This window comes from Lutjanus erythropterus, chromosome 8 (assembly GCF_056507025.1).
Source record: "Lutjanus erythropterus isolate fLutEry1 chromosome 8, fLutEry1.hap2, whole genome shotgun sequence".
Classification (NCBI taxonomy): domain Eukaryota; kingdom Metazoa; phylum Chordata; class Actinopteri; order Lutjaniformes; family Lutjanidae; genus Lutjanus; species Lutjanus erythropterus.
Genome location: NC_139324.1, coordinates 8,305,069 through 8,322,757, shown reverse-complemented (window position 1 = coordinate 8,322,757; position 17,689 = coordinate 8,305,069). Strand labels below are relative to the sequence as shown.

General features: G+C 37.1%; 1 protein-coding gene across 4 annotated transcripts in view; it reads right to left on the bottom strand.

Annotated features, from left to right (window-relative positions):
• The window catches only part of pikfyve (phosphoinositide kinase, FYVE finger containing), a 43,683-nt gene extending 27,360 nt beyond the window's left edge, over positions 1 to 16,323 (bottom strand). For 2 of the 4 annotated variants that reach the window (XM_084724409.1, XM_084724410.1), the window contains exons 1-6: positions 15,285 to 15,343; positions 11,890 to 12,089; positions 6,392 to 6,562; positions 4,461 to 4,570; positions 3,732 to 3,903; positions 3,391 to 3,598 (exon numbers count right to left, since the gene is read on the bottom strand). In XM_084724409.1, the coding sequence (XP_084580535.1) occupies positions 3,391 to 3,598; positions 3,732 to 3,903; positions 4,461 to 4,570; positions 6,392 to 6,562; positions 11,890 to 12,089; positions 15,285 to 15,328 (905 nt within the window). In that variant the 5' untranslated portion in view covers positions 15,329 to 15,343. Of the gene's footprint in view, positions 1 to 3,390; positions 3,599 to 3,731; positions 3,904 to 4,460; positions 4,571 to 6,391; positions 6,563 to 11,889; positions 12,090 to 15,284; positions 15,344 to 16,198 lie in introns of those variants that run through there. The other 2 variants (XM_084724411.1, XM_084724412.1) reach the window with 2 other exon arrangements.
• Positions 16,324 to 17,689: the final 1,366 nt, after the last annotated feature.

Below are 17,689 nucleotides of genomic sequence, written 5' to 3'. Positions count from 1 at the left end.
TATGTAGAGATGCACCATTTGCTTTTTCTTGACTGACTCTGATTTACGATTATTTAAAAGTCAGACCTGCTGATTCTGATTTTGGCTGATAAAGAGTTTATGTCTTTCTAAGAGATATAATTGATAGCACATACAAACATTTTTGTAAATTGTAAACTGCAATAATAATATAAGAATTATTTATAATATCATATTTATAATGATAAAACATCCACAAGTAAAGGTGCTAAATAAAATATTCAGCCTCATTAGATGTCAGCAAACAACTATTAAAAATTTTAAGCCAGAAACAGGCAATGTTGTGACATAATCTAGATCCATATTTGATCAGCACTGCCAAGTTTGACAGTTTGATCTGAGTAGGTGAGCAGTGTGAGTTCAGTAAAGATATAGTGGAATTATGTCGTCCTGAGCAGAGAATGACCTTGCACTCCCTGTTCTTTTGTTGTTACTTAGTCTTCTCCGTTTAGCCAGGATGGCTGAGTATGTTGTTTGTGCAAGCAAGTCTCACTCAGTCTTCCCTGTATCCCTTTTCAACATGGCGGCCTGGTGAATAACTTTGTCGTATTACAGCTCAACAGTTACTAAAATATATTTCTCAAGAAATAAGAGATGAAGTAACAGATTATTGAACCATTTCTGATCAACACTGATCAGTTCAATGGTTTGATCTGGGTTTCAGGAGTCTCTGTGGGAAACGGTTGTGTGTAGGAGGAAACCCTAGATTTGTTCAGCTCTTGCAAGATTTATACGTGTTGTTTCTTCATTGTGCACAAACTAATTATGTTTAATAATGTAACAATGCTTTGTTTAAGATCTGGGAAGGTTAAGAGACAGAAGTCACCTGGTTATGGTTGGAGAAAGATGAGAGTTTGGGTTACATTTATCACTCGTGCATGATCTTTCATGGGTCTGGGATTCTCTTCTAGATGCAAGAGCCAGAATAACAGCCATCTGGTTACAATCTCTCTTGTATTTCAGGGAGGAATAGGCCATGTAGTAAGAGAATCGTGATTCATATTTGATCACCACTGCCTAGTTTGACAATTTGATCAGAGATTTGTGAGCAGTGAGAATTCAGATGACACTTTTACTCCCAACTTTATTGAAAAAACAAAGCGTTTGTTTTGGTCTGAGACCCTGGTGCTCTACAGCAACCTCTAGGAAAGTGGTCCCCAAACCTGGGAGAGTGTGGAGCCACTGCAGAGGGGGTGCGGATGACCAGGGGAGAAATATGGAGTGAAACTAAGTTAAATGAATATGATTTAAACTAACAAGAGTTTGCTGATGCCATCATGTTAACCTTTATTCAGTAAATTTCAATTTTCTATCACTTACTTCCCCAGTTATTGTTAATGATTGATTAAAAAATGTGGGGTAAGGGGGTGTGAACTTTTTTTCTCCAAACTGTCCTTGTCCTTTTTCCTACCTTTCTTCTCTCCTCTTCTCTGACATTTTCTTACCCTCATTTCCTCTCCTCTATACACACACAAGATTTGAAAATAAACATACATCACACACAGTGTTTGACATTAATGCTGGCCTGATGGCCCTTGATCACAAAAAGTTACTCTCTGGTCAACAAATATTCCATGTAAGTGGCCCCCTGTGGTCACCAAGTTTTATCCTCATACTGTGAACCTTCAGCCTTTAGTTCAACATTCTACAAAAACAGTGAACAGCACTTCTTGCTGGCTACCTACTGATATGTAAGTCATGATTTATTAAGCCTGCTCAATCTGTGACTGTGATCCTTACAGAAGAGTCAGAAACACAACAGATGGACTACAAAAAAAATAAAACAGCAACGAAAATTTAGGAGTGAAGGAGGAGGAGGAGACAGGAGTAGCAAGAATCTGACATTTTTAAGGACATAATGCACTACAGTGTGCAAATCCAGTTTCCTCATCTAACCAAAGATTCAAGCTCATTTTCTTTCCAGAGCAATGCCTTCAGGAAACATCTCATCACAATTCATGGGAAAAGTGGACATATATTTGTCACAGTTAAAGGTTAAATGTGTCACATTCAGGAGTATCCAAGGGCAGACATTGAATATTCACATAAATGTTTTCATTTGCGTATAATCACAATCATCAGTCATTTCTAGAGTAGCGCATAATGGACAAACCAAACACTGGCTCTAGATACGACTGAGAGTTTCACAACCACCACAGATTCTACACATTTTTAAGGCAAGTTAGTTGAAAACTGCTACTTCATACCTAAATGACACTAATTTCTGCACACTGGTGTTAAGTTGTATTTATTTGCCTTTTCTATATTGTTTTTTACTGAAGTTTTCATTTGGGACATCCAAAACGTTACTTTGGCCAGTGCTTAAGAATATTAGTGTCCCTCCCTGACAGGCTACAGGATATTATGAAGATTATCATGCCTGTGGAGCATGATCTCATGTGATCTCATGGGGAAGCAGATGTAAACACAACAGAGACTAATGTGGTGCAACAACTTACTGTGGTGATGCGACAAAAAACAAAGGCTTAAACAAGTCTGGATGAGAAAGTGTTTGGAGAGACGAAGTCAGGAAACACCTCATCACAATTCATGCGTTCATGCTATTCTTCAGTGAGAACTGGAGACTTCACCTGTCAATTTTAATATCTGTCAACAGTAGCGTGCTAACAAACGTTAGCCTGAAGAGCTAGAAAATCTGCTGTTGTTTGGCAGCACCTTCAGCTGCTTCCATCTGTTTGTAAAGAATTCTTGGAGCCACTCCATTTAATGCCAATGACATGCTAACATGTAGGGGCGTCACAATTTAAATATTAAATCAAAAATTGATCGACTTAGCATCTCCCAGTATGTTTGTTACAGAGGACAAAGTGTATCTTAGCGACTTTCTTATTGTCATCACACTTGATGCCATATTGATTTTCTGTTTAACGAAGAATATGAAAATGTAAATGACAGCTGTCAGGACCATCTCCATCATCTAACAATGGCAGGGCTGTCAGTCCAAAATAAAAAATCTTTGAATCAAAAAATCAACTTAAAATCAAAAGACATATAGTGAATTAACGATTCAGAGAATCATGAAACACTACTAGCGTGTGTGTGCATGTAGCTGAGTATTGCTGTGATGTAACTGTCTGTGTTGCTGTGCACATGACAGCAACCACTGTGCAACACGTATTTAAATTTTACGGCCACATGATCATACGTCTGACACTGGTGGCCACTGATTGGCCAATCAGCAGTCATGGCCGATCAAGCTGAAAATCAGCCAATTCTGGTCACAGGCTTGTTGACCGGTGCATCTTTACAAATACGACATTGTTTCTGTCTGGATAGATGAACTGATCAAACACAAAAATCAGATAAGATTTCCCTGATTTGATTTGTTCCAGTTTGTGTGTGTGTGTTCACCTCTGCCAGGTCAGATCTTCCTCAAGGAAAATGTTCCTACTGGCCTTGCGTCCACCCACAGGTGTCCGAGGCTCACTGGGCTCCAGCACACATACAGAGCAGGGAGAGTCAGACAAGGCGCTCAAGTCCTCTCCGATGGAGCCCGAGTCAGCAGAGTGAGCATAACTTAGTGCTAACTTACGGCAGTATGTACAAGCCCGCAGGTCTCCTAGGTTACAGAGAGAAGAGGACAAAGAGAAGACCAACAGTTTCTTTGTGAGGTGCTTTTCACTGCACTCTGAAATGAAACAGACCATGTTATGATTTATTCATGATGAACTAATCTTGAGTATGTCACCTACCCGTGTAGCCCATGAACTTTCCAGGGATTTCCTGATTGCAGCAGCGGCTGCAGAAGATCTGGCCACAAAGTCTGCAGTGGTGGCGACGGCGGAAGGTTGTGAACTTCTCATTGCAGTCATAACACTCTTTACACTGGCTGTCTGGCATCCAGTACTGCTTCAGATCACTGTCCTGAGAGGGGACAACAACCATATATTTATATTATATACACATACAATAAATATATCATATTTTTGGACAAAAAAACAACAAACTTCACAGTAAAAAGGAGGAAAACATATTTTATATATCTGAGTATGTAACATGGCCCCATGAAGCCAAAACAAATATAAACAGTGTTCTGTTTTAAATTCTTCACACCAGTGTCTGAGAGATATTTCTGACAGCTGTGTGTCTCGTTCTAGTGGAAAGATTCAGTTTTGAGAACTGATAGCTTGAATGCAGTGTTTATTTTACAAGAGATTTGTGGAGGTTTGACAAGATGTTAACTCTTTTCAGTTTTGTGTTTTGAGAGCTTTAGTTTCAGGAAATGTGTTTCAACAACTGGGGAAAAACTGTAATACACTGACTTCAGATAAGTGCCTTTTATAGCCAAACTTCAAAAAAACTAAATCTAAAAATCTATAATATTCACTGCAATTCATATACATTAAGACATGTCAAGATGACTTGTGCAAATGAAGCAAATGTGCATGTCAAAGAGTTGATGTCAGACTGGATGTGAATACCTGGCTCTTTCCCTCCATGATTTCCTTCAGCCTCTTCAGTGCAGTTCGAAGTTGCACAGCTGTCCGAGGGTCATGATTGCTGAGAGGGGTGTCTGATTTCCTGCTGCCGTCTAAAGTCACGCACGTAGACAGAAACACACACACAAACACACAGAGAACACAACTGAACAACAAAACTGAAGAAAGTTTACTTGTTCTATAAAATCTATCCTGCTGCATTGTCAAATATGTCTTATTGAATGTAAGGTGATAATATATGCCTTCATCTTCATCATAGAGCATTTAAACAAACATTTGACAATGCATTTTAACACCTTATGAATAATTCCTTTAAAAGTTGCAAATGTGTATAAAATAACACATGACACGGTCAATAAAAGAACTGGGCAAGAAACAAAAACATGTTGAATATAAATGTTAGCTTTAAAATCATTCATGACAAACATCATTCCAATTATTAGTACCTGAGTGGCAAACATTAGGGCAAACCAAAGACTAATAGAAAGCGCTTCATTGAAAATGCAACTATCAAACACACACACACACACACACACACACCCGCATGCACTCAAACACACAAACCAGTTTGTGTAAGGCCATTCTTTCAGACCGAGTAGTTACAGTCAAGCTAAAGCATCTTTAGTAAAACCACACAGTGCAGAAGACCCCTCACCTGGCCAATCCACTGTAATCAGAAAAGACATGAGAATGGATGTTACAGCCTGGACGTGCAGCCATCTTTCTGAACAATATTTTTCAACCCAAAACATCATTTTTAATTTGCGTTCAATTCTGTCTCAAAAGTCTGTTCCTTTCTTTTGCACATTCCTCTGAAAAGTAAAATATGAAATGTAAACAAAAAAAAAACATTTTCTCTGTTACCACAGATCCCAGAAGTAAACTACTTTTTGTCGCATCTCAAGAGGTGCTTTTTTCTGTCATTAATGACTTTGTCAATCAATTTGTTGCTATCATTGTTTTAATTTATGCTTCTTAAAAAATACCAGTGTATTGGGGTCCTGGGGGACCACTGTCAAAAGCACCCAAGTCTGCCACTGTAGTTTTAACAGATGGAATTATTTTTTTTATTGATTGAATTTGTGTGTGCAATGGGTCAGAATTTAACATACTGACAGTGTGTGATACTCAGTCTAATGTCTGTTTGAATTTATCACAATATGTAAATTCAAGGTAACTTTCCAAAAAAACAAAGATTTTTGTTTTTTCTTATTAATTACATAATTAACAATATTTTAAAAAGAAATTGGTTAACATTTTGCTATGATGTTTGTTTCTTGCACTAGTTTATTCCAGGGGTCCCCTGGGACCCCATTTGGCCAATTGACTTGAAGAGTTTTTAGAGCACATTAGGGGACAGACATTTCATGTAAGACTGGGTCAACGGTGTTATCAGTGGCTTCTGATTGGTTTATTCATTACAAGACAGAGGATGAAAAATCAGTGAAGAGTTTCAAATTATAGATAATGCAATCAATAAAGGTGTGACACAAAAGACAGGGTTTAAGTAATGCCATATGGAATAAAATAAATGTCCTACCACATTTATCCACCTATTTAATCCCAGTGTGTAAGTCAGTACGACTGGGCTAATTTGCCATGCTGTACATAAACAGCAACGTTTTAGAAGAACTGAACTAAAACTAAGACATCAAATATTCAACCATCATCAAAATACTGAGAGAGTCTGACATCAAGTATACAAGATGCATCTAAGCCTACTTTAAGAGCTGCAAATATTCTTTTGGAGAATTCCTTACCCAACAGCTGAAAACATTGCTGAAGCCCGAAGAACAGAGTAAATATCCATCACAAGAATGTTCTCTACTGGAGACAACTCTTCTATCTAATTAAACACAGAGAAGCCTCAAATAGCAACATGTGTACTCTGTGTGTGAGTGTGTGTGTTTTACCAGAGGCAGTGGAGGTACGTCGGAGGTGTTCTGGGTGTTGTTTCCGGTGTGTCCTTGTACCGTAGAGGGAGTGGGAAGGACTGGAGGACCAGCTCCTCCTCTCTGACTGAGGAGAAGGGGACGGCACATCTGGCTTCTCCGAAACTGTTAAAGGAGGAGGACGTCCCTCCTCTACACACACACACACACACACACACACACACACACACAAACAAACCCATAAACATCAATAAGACAAAGTGAAGAAAAGAATCCTGTATAAAGTTAATGTGATATTTATTCAATTGAATTTACATTTAACTTTATGTATTCATGTATTTTTCATGGTCCATGGTCAATATTACTTTTGAGATTAGTATTCTTGTTGAGGCTGCAGTGGAGGACTGTTTCTTTACTCAAACCAAACAGGATTAACCACACATCCATGTGAACAGAAACCACGTGCAATTTTTTTTAACATACAATTTTATTGTTTCATTTTGTTATTACAAAAAAAACGATAATTATTGTGATAATAAATGATAATTATTGTCAGTGAGGTATACACATGCTGATACAATTCAAAATTTCAGTTGTTGTAATATTTTTATGATGGATTTTAAATGCAATTCACTTTTCCGATTTCTAATGGTTTTAAGAAAATATCAACCTATTCATGGTCTTTAATCTTTGGTCAGTAGCAAAGACTTTATGACATATGAAAAATAAGAGCAAAGAGCTAAATGTTCACCACCAAAGTAAATATTTTCATTATTTGTTGCATGAGTGATGAGGCTTGTGTATTGCCAAGAATCTTGTATTTTATTGGAAACTTGTATCTTGTATTGGAAAGAATACAACACAAAATGAACCAGTATCACAAAACATAAAATTGCAATACTCAGTATTAGTTAGTAGTTTTGATATTTTCTTACACCCCTATTAGTGATATTTAAGGGCACAGTTCACCCTAAAATCAATAATATATATTTTCCCCCGGCCTGTATACTGTTTATCCATCTAGATAGTTTTGGTGTGAGTTGCAGAGCTTTGGAGATATCGGCATAGAGATGTCTGTCTTCTCTCCAATATAATGAGATTAAATGGCAGACCTTGTTGTGAGCAGTTTTCATGTTGTAACTACCATCTCTCTATTAGAAAGGTCTGTGGATTATCTTGAGTAACTGGGTCAGGATTTCTGGAAAAAGACACTGATGTTGAGTTTTTCAAATATATTTTTTGGCACTTCGGACTAATGTCATCTAGTCCCATTATACTGGAGAGAAGGCAGAAATCTCGGTGGCCAATTTCTCCAACTTTCTGCAACTCACACCAAAACAGTATGAAGAGTTAAATAGCACTATGGATCAGGGGAAAAATGTCTATTTTTTGGCGTGACCTGTCCCTTTGACTATTGCACATGCAGTTGGAACGAGACCACGCTGCATGTGCGTTTGTGCAATTACTCGCATGTGTACAGGTAGAAACAATCTGGAAAAGCAAATTAAGTTCTTTGACCGTGGGGTGAAAAATTCAATCACCCTTTGGAGCTTTTTGCACCATTTCTTCATGATTGTCTTTTTGGTTGCAGCTAATAGAATTTAAACAAGACATTAAGTCTTCATGCTTTACATTTTAATGTGTCACATGACCTAAATATAAAACAACACATGTTTTGTGTAATTCATAACCTAAAATCACTTCCAGCACTACCCACACATCATTCCCATTGTTTCCAATTTTCTGACGGTCCCAGAGTAGATAAAGGTGATCCAGCATGACTGTAATGAGGGAGTCAGACTATATTTCCTCATTACAAACCTTAACAAGACACTCAAATCACTGTACGAAAAATGTCCTTGTATCTTGTATTCTGATATGTTTCACCAGGATATGACTGTGTGTGGGGAAAAGAGGAGGTGAAAGAGAAACATCTGAAAAATGAACCTTGTCACCTCTCAGATCTAATCAGCAGTTTTCTCCTCCAGGTATCACATAAAACCAGCTTAAGTTACACACCTCTGTGGCAATGAGTTCTTCCAGTGTGAGGACTGAGTCACAAATCAGTTTTATTGTTTATCAGCTCTGCATATAACCATATAATGACAAAGTTCTACTGTGGAGATATTGCATTTCATGACACTTATTTCTTGGTGAATGATAATTTAACTTTTATCACAGTGTGTTGGATCTTTAACACACTTGTAGTGCCTACTTTAGTCACAAGTTGATAAGTGGATGACAATTAGTTAACAATTAGTGGGAGTTGGGCCTCCACAGGGGGCTCCAAGCTGTTTCAGGGGAGGCTCGGTGAAAAAATATTACATTAATTATTACATAAGTTATCAATTTTTGACAGTCAGAACCTAATAAATGCCTTTGGACAGAACTTGTGTATTTGGTGCAGTCTAAAATTATGTCAAACTGCAATATTAGGTCATCTTGGTTCAAGTGTATATGGGATCAAATATTTTTCCAAGCTTTATCTGAGGGGAGACCTGTAGGCTCAGACTTTTGATTAACTAAATTAATCAATTCAAAATGCATTACATACTTTATCTTTTTTAAAGATAATCCACTTAACACTGTAGCAAGAATGCAAAACATTTACAAATCTCAAATGTGAAGAATTCTTTCCATCTTTCAGCTTTATAAAATATAAATAAAAACACGGGACGTTTTGACAAGCTATTTGAAATGTGATAAAAGTTTTTTTAAATCTTTCAAAACCTTTTTAAAGCAAACACACACACACACACACACACACACACACACACACACACACACACACACACACACACAAAATAGATGAACTGATGAAAATAGCTGAAGATTAGCCCAAAAATTAAATCAAAGAGATTTAATTTATTTTACAAAAAAGTAAAGTAATATCATGTAATTTTACATGTGATTACACATTTCAGTTTCTGTCTATTCAAATATGATTAAAATGAAGTGAAGCCCATGTTGCCATAGTGACAGGAGGAGTGTTGTTCGGGGGTGGGACTAAAAACATGTGAGTCATGTGGCTCGCTGGTTCCTGGCACAGGCCAAGGCAGGCGATTTCTCTCACATGACCTCACAAGATTATGGTTAATTACCCTGACTTCTGTCAACTGCTGCAAAACACAGCTCAGGACAGGTCTGAACACTGAACACTGTTATGTTTGATATGTTTGCCTTATAGATGCTATTATATTTTGTTTACAGTGGAAAGTAACATGAAATTGATATAGGCTTAATACCAAATAAAGATTTGATCTCAGCAAACGATTCTTAAATCAGTGAGCTGTCTCATAACAAGATTAAGAAATATCGCACTGCACATGACCTAATTCAGTTTAAAGGGCATTCACGGTCACTTTTCTCTAACTTTTAAGCATCAGAATAAATTAAGGATGAAAGTTTTTTCCAGTGTCAAAGAACTGAAGTGATAATTGTCTGTACATGGGTCCATCACAAAAAGGAACTGCTAAAAGCTAACTCATTGTTCTTTTAATGGTGCAAAAATGTAAACTATTAGAAGTTTAAAAAAAAAAAAAGCTTAATTTGTAACTCACAACTGACTCTATGGCAATATAACACTTCCTGTGTATATCCCCCAAAACCCTCCAATGATTTTATAGTATAGAATATAGTTATTATATAGGTATCTCGATTTTGTCTGATAAGAGGCCAACAGCGACTTTAAAGACCTCTGGACCATATGACATCATCTGGGTTGCACGATTCTGGCAAAAAAGATGAGGATTAATTTGATCGATAATGAGTGATGATTGAGTGTGATTATTTTATCCAAATTTTTATTTTATTTTATGGACAAAATATTTTTATTGCACTTTCTCATTTAAATAAATAGACCCTTTCCTTTCAGACAGAGAGGCTTTAGGAAGTGAGATGATGTAGCATAAAGAGCAACCAAGTCCACAGCAGGAGCAGGCTGTAATGAATAAAATGGTTACACATAGGACTTCTACCCAGGAGACTGGAGTCCAACCCCCAAACAAAGGTTAGTGTTAACATTATTTTCAGACCTAGTTGGCTTGTAAAATATCAAAATAAGGCCGATCCCTTTTCACAGTGCATCTCAGTAGAGCAATATATTGTATAAATCAGTTTCACACTAAGTTGTAGCTGAGCTGATGCTGGACAAGGACGGGTATTCAGTGAGGTAATGTTGATAACAGTATTGTTCTTAGTTCATCATAGTTCATTAGTTTGTGGTGTTTTTTCAGGTGGTTGAACAAGTAGTTGCGGTGCTTTGCAGCGCAGACACAAGTCTCACACACTCTTAGTTTATAATTTGTTCTTGCCTAAATCTGAGATACAAACAATGGACAATGATCCATTTCAAGCAGGGATGTAAAAATACTGGTATATCCAATATCACATTAAAAAAAACAGTCTCCATACTATGATATCAACTGTGATATTAGACAGTGATGACAACAATTAATCAATGATCAATTAATCTGAATTTGATTGACTGAGTAAAATTTAATCAATCTACTTCAAAATGAAGATCTGAACTTATTTTTTATGTATGTGCTGTGCATGTTATCCACTTTTAAATTGAATTTGTTAAATTTGAAGGCCTTTAGATCTTTATATGTTTGATATGCCATGTAATGCTGTTAGAGCAATTTGCAATTTGCTGTTGTGGAAATAAAGCTTTGACTGATGGAAAGAAAAGCACATTTGATATTGTTTAGTACAATCAAAATCTGTATCTTTTAATGGTGATTAATCAATTAGTTTATCATTAATGTTACCAATGACTGATTGAGGACAATTTGCAACCCAAAATGGTTAACTATTTAATTTCATTATTCATAATTTACATTATAAAACAATACTGAGTGACTGCTGCTTTGTTTTTGTTTTACAGTTGTACATACAGAATTCACTATTGCCATTGTCAGTCATACCAATTTTTTTTGTACATTTTGAGGTTGTGGCTGCTACTTTTATTATATTAATAAAGGAAAGCAGAAGCACTTTAAGTTAAAATGAAAACCTAATTTTACTTAAACAAAAAAGCTGTTCACATCAGATTTATTATTTAATAAAGGACATTTTTCAAGTTGTCATTTTTCTTTATTTATTTATTTATGTTGTGATAAATCTTGTATCATGTGCTTTCTGTTGTATATCACTCCTCTACTCTGGACTGCAGCCACAATATCCAGGTATTTTCCACAGGCTGCCACTGTGTGGTGGCTGGCTGTTAGTACAGTGCTTAATTTGATATGCAGTTGACGTAAGGAAGCGTAAGAATGTAAGGAGCGGGCATTTTAAACATCAATATAGCAGTCATGTATGTTCCCTTAATTGTGAAAGGCAAAAATTGTACTTGAGACCAATATTCAATTAACTGAGCAGCCCTACATCATCTACACATCACCTTCACACACAGAGAACAAAAGTGACACTCAGGGCTTTATCAAAACAAAACATTAGTACATACTATTTAATAGTTTAACTTCATCTACATGGCTGTGTTGGTGTGGGTCTCTGACCTTTGTTGTTGAAACGAAACAGGTTGACAAATGAGCTGTACGCGGAGCGGAGAGGAGGCTCATCCTGCTCCGGAGTCAGTGGTTTGAAGTGGGTCAGGTGGGAGGGGCTGGTGGGCGAGATGACAGGTGGCTCGACGCTCCAGTCCGTTGAGGATGAAGACGAGGACTTGTCATCAGCAGCCATGTCACTGCTGGTCCTGCTACAGGGGCAAAACAAAAGGCATCCTAAGCATGTGTAACTGATCAGCTTTGCTACACTCTTAATCAAATTGTGACAGCTCTTCTCATACACCAGCATCAGTCACTGGTCAGCTCCTAGAACACAGGATAAGGCCTGTAATAAAATCAGTTATGGTACTAAGCACCATCAACAACTACTGTGCTTTTACACGCTCATTTTCACACCATCAGCATCTAGTTTCTTTCATCTAGCCTGCTCTCTACATGGAAACCACTCGCCACAGTCATGTTAGGTTGCAGCAGCTGTCTGTAGCTGACACCTCATTTCCTGATGTTGATTGTTAACTGTCCAATTATCTGTTAATTGTTCTGTCTTTCATTGGGAGGCAATCACAGAACCAAAACTACACAAGCTTGTCATGATAATTATATTATCAACTGATGGTACAAAACATGGACAGGACATCAATCATTTTTGCTGACCTCAATATAGCCTGTTATGTTTACTTGTGTGCTTGTTTACATGAGAATGTTACAAGGATCGTATGATGCCCGAATAGACAGCAGATTTTTCCTTATCATTATTGGTAAATATTTTTTCACACGGCCTAAACTATGCTGCAAAGTCTGTGCATTTTCCTTTATCAATAGTTGAAAACATTAACAATCAATAATTGATTAATCATTAATAGATAATAAGATACAAAGTGCACATCTTTTTCTCATTTGAAGTTTAACTTAACTGATTCTAATGGCATATTGTGTATGTGAAACAATATTTCATAAAGCAGAAACAATTTACACAAACTCTGTTCAATCGTCAGAGTTCCTCTCAGACTTTAAGAAAAGACTGAAGACAGCTCTTTCAAGAACACCTTTGCACTTGATTGATATGGATATCCATCAAAACAATCTAAAGCATCTTATGCACTCTATGCACATTTCCACTGGCTCTGCCTGTAGTCACCAACATCCTATCAGACTTGAACTTTGCTCCATGGCTCTGACTCGTGCTGCTCTCTCCTGACTAGATCCCTGCTCATATTGTACCAGCTCTCAGATGTACGTTGCTTTGAATAAAAGCACCTGCCAGATGAAATTGTAAATTGTAAAATAATGAAACAATAAGGCTTTTGCTTGAAATGGCTGGCCTGTCATTATTTAATAAAATCAAGTCAAATCAAGCACAATTACAACCACTTTCAGACTAACGAGATAGACAAATCAAACCATGTGAGAAACTGTGAGCTCTAGAGAAATTGTACACAAAACATACATTGTCAGTTAATACATTTTTTATCAGTTAAATTATTAACAGATTAACTGATTAATGATTAACCACAACATCCCTACCCTAAGTTTGGAGGATTAAGTCCAAATGCACTTGGTTTCAAAGTTGCACTCCACGTCGCTGCTGTGGGAACATTTTGGGTTTAAGCTGAATGAAAGAGGAGAGCTGTTTAATACGAGTGATTTCACTTTTGTTTCAATACAGAGGCAACAAAAGGTGTCAATACAACAAATGTATGGCACTCTATACCCCTTTACCAAATGTCAATACTTATTGAAGTGCAATTTTTGTTAACAAAGCCTGAGAGGCCATTTTATTTATTGTTTTTGTTGTGTGTTTTATTTTATTTGTCTTATTAATTTAGGGTATTTTGATTATTTTCATATTCCCGTTCTTGTCTTATAGTCCTAATAATTCAAAATTCACTGCTCTTTGAAAGTGTGTAGTCTAATTATTTTGCTATTGTAATATTATTATATCAGTGGAATAAAATGGAGAATATGTACATTCTGCTGCTAGAGGTCTCTCACATCAAAACAATAACATAAGACTTAATTTCCTGATGTCATGAAGTAGTGTGGGATCATGGGGACTGTTTTCTTCACGTTTAACAAACACCATAGCACATGACAATCTGTCTCATATGACTGACTCAGGCAGATATCATCCTCATGGACAAAGTGATAGGCTATTCAATTTTTTATTCATATTATATTTATGTTTGCTGACTTCCCTCCTCATACCCTGATGTATCACATCCCTGTTTTCCACTGGTGTTTACCTGGAATTTATAGCAACAGCTAGCAGGAAATGCAACATTTCCTTAAATAAATTACATATTTTTCTGGATGTAAAGATAATTGGAAACATTCGGGATGTAAGGACCCAACTCCACAAAATATATAACATATGCCTAGCATTTTTAGACATTTTGCTGTGGAAATGTTGCATATCATAGCTTCAAAATGACAATAATGTTGATTATTGCAATTATAGATGGGACAATATATCGTCCAACAAAAGTAGTCATTGTGACAGGCCTAGAACTGCATCCTGATGTATCAAAATCAACACTATCAAAACCTGCTGGGCTCTCTACTAATCACCCCAGTGGACCACTGACTTGACAGTACATTTGGTTAAATATAAAACCTAACCATAATCCTACTGACCATTCTACAGTATTATTGCTCTCATTAAAAATGCATGTGCAGCCATTACAGTCATTACAGCAAATACAGAAACTGATAAATAAATAGTGTTTGCAAACCTGCTGCAAAGCAGGAAAATGAGCTCAAAGGACATTTACCTACAGGAAGGTTAATCAAAACAGCACCAGTGATTAGACAGAACCACAGGTAATTTAGTTTTAAAAGTTCACTCAAGAACACGTGATAGTCATCATACACTTGACGCCATACAAACTTAAGTATAACCAAAGTAACTGCAGTCATGTGACAAAATACCACAACTTATAATGAGGAAGTCAACATTTCAGTGCAACCTGTTGAATAACCTTCTATGTTTCAGATAATAATAACTTTTCTAATACATCATAGGATACAAGAGATCTGTCTGAATCCGGGTCTTGTTATTAGAATGGAAACTGTCATTTGTTTTTGTGATTCTGATATTCTTAACATGAAACAGATTTTAGACAGCAGCAAAAAAAGTTATGACTTTTTTTTTTTTTTAATCAACCATACACTACTGTAACAACATAAATCTGAACTATCTAACACCGGATCTGTCCCTGAATAGTCCGACAGATCAACTCGAACTCAGGAGATGAACAGCTGATCATTGGATAGTTACAGTCAGCTGGTGACGCTCTCCTACAGCCATTACTCCAATCTATAATGCTGGTTCATTTACTAAGCATGTAGAGAACAGGATTACCCTGTCAAATCTCTTATGGACTTACCCTTTGAAGAACGCTACAGACTTTGAGTTTGCAATGCATGCCATTTTAGATAATGTGCGGAGGAAATAGCAGAAGTAGCGACAGCATCACATTCTCCACCTCATCATGTGATCATAACAGGCCGTAGCATGACTGCCGTGTCCTGACTATTTGACAGCTAAGGACCAAGCCCTCCACCTCATCACTCAGCGTAACACACAGCGAATGTACACGCTATATATGTTTATTGTCTCTGATCGTCTGCTGAGAGAATACGACCCTCAAAGAATTTAAATATGTTAATACACAGTGGATGATGCCAAAGTTGGGCCCGTGACAAAAAAGGGAACCCTAAGTTTAAGAAACCCTCGCGAGATTTGTGTGTTTTGTGTCTTCGTTGTGAACCTTGTGCAGACTAATTGATTATTATGATGTGACAACGCAGTGGTCGAAACATGGGTGGGTTCAGAAACAGACCGGTTAGGTAAATCTCATGTTTTAGATTAAAATGATCACTCTCACGAGATATTTCGCTGGTGTAGGGTTCTCTTCTACACACGACCGCTTGTAAGCTAGCGATCAACTGTAGGAAGTCCAAGTAGCTGATTTAATTACACTTTGAATGATTGTACATTTACGCTATACGTCGGTGTATTTGCTAATATTATTTGCGACATTTAACCAAATAAATGCAGCTTTTAATTTGTCGGTGTTTTATTAGCAACAGCTACTTGTAACTCAAAATAACTCAACTAATATATGGCTCGCTAACGTTAGCAAACTAGCTAGCTGAACGATATGTACAGTAATGCAGCTGTACGAGCCAAGCTATTTGATGTTAGCCTGCTGTGCTAACCAGGCAACCGCTCAATTCTTGTAACAGTTGATACGTGAAATATGACTGAACTGCCATGACAGCAAAAAATGCGAATTACCCGTTCTTTGTGTGAATTTGTCATCAATATATGAAGCACTCCGACCTCGAAGACATCTGTAAAACACCTGATAGAAGCCGACTCCCGCACACAAGCAGGCGTGACTAATCGAAACCTGCACTGAATCCTACTGTTGTGATCGAGAGATAAGGCAGCACAGCTCACATGCAGAAATGTCGATTGAACAGCTATATTACATAGTAGTTATCGGGCATTTAGGAACATGTAAGTACGTTATGGTTTTAAAACATATTTACATGATCATTTTATTGTAGGGAAACCTACTATCGTCTGTCAGGAGGCTTTCCCACTGTTTTGTTCTGATAAGCTCTCTTCAGCTGTGTCAGTTCTATCAACAAGAAACAGCAACACTTCAGTGCAGCTCTGCAGACTGTATGGAGCCATAAACACTAAAGCAAATGCCACGAATTTGACACACGCTTAGATCACAACGAGGGGAAAATCTATGTTACAGCCTGTGGGAAAACCAGCAAAACACAGGGTATGTTAATGGTAATTTTGATAATCAATCATCAATCAACAAGTTTTTAAGAAAAAAAGTCAGAATTCTTGAGGACATCATGTCAGGATTTGGGAAACACTGATGAATATTTTTCACCATTTCCTTACATTTTAAAACACACAACTATAAATCAATTACTTGAGAAAACAACAACAACAATTAATCAACTATGAAAAAAACAAAATCGTTTGTTGCAGCCCTAAAAAAGACATAAAGCTAAAAACAAGGACAACAATGATGGGTAAAGAAAACCATTTAACTATAATATGAAAAAGTGAAAATAGATGCTTAAATGCAACAAAGACCAACAACATGTCAGAATATTGAATGGATATACATGAAGTTGCTGGTTATACAGCATATGCATGCATACAGCATGCAGGATGGACATGTTAAAGCACGATATTTATTGTTTAAACTGTAAAAATATATTATTTGTCAGAAAATGGCTGTTTTTGTGTTAGATGGTCACCGACATGTCTGATTTAACTGTTCATCTGAGCCACGGCCTGTGGAATGTTGTTGTGTCTGGTTGTTTTTGTGTACAGTGATCTGAAAGGTTGTGTCCTGAGTGTGATGAGTCTGCAGTGAGGTTTCCTGACTCAATAAGTCCTGAATGGAGGGCATGTTGGCACCAGTGATTCTCTCTGCAGTCTCTGATTGTCTGTTGTTGTCTGTTTGTGTCCTGTTTGGTAGCTGACCCAAACCAGACAGTGATGGATGAACGGAGACAGACTGGATGATCGCAGCGTAGAAGAGGATCTGTAGAAATGGATCTTCCTGATGCAGTTTGAACTATCTGAGTTGTGGCAGGAAGTCCACTGTCATCTTCATGGGTTTAAGTGTGTTCAGCTCCAGGTAGTTCTGATTACAGATCTTAGCATGTGCAAGAATCAATATAAATTAAAAAAAAAGATAATTCATAAGTTATGCTCAAATATCACCATACCAATCCTTGAGCAGTCAGA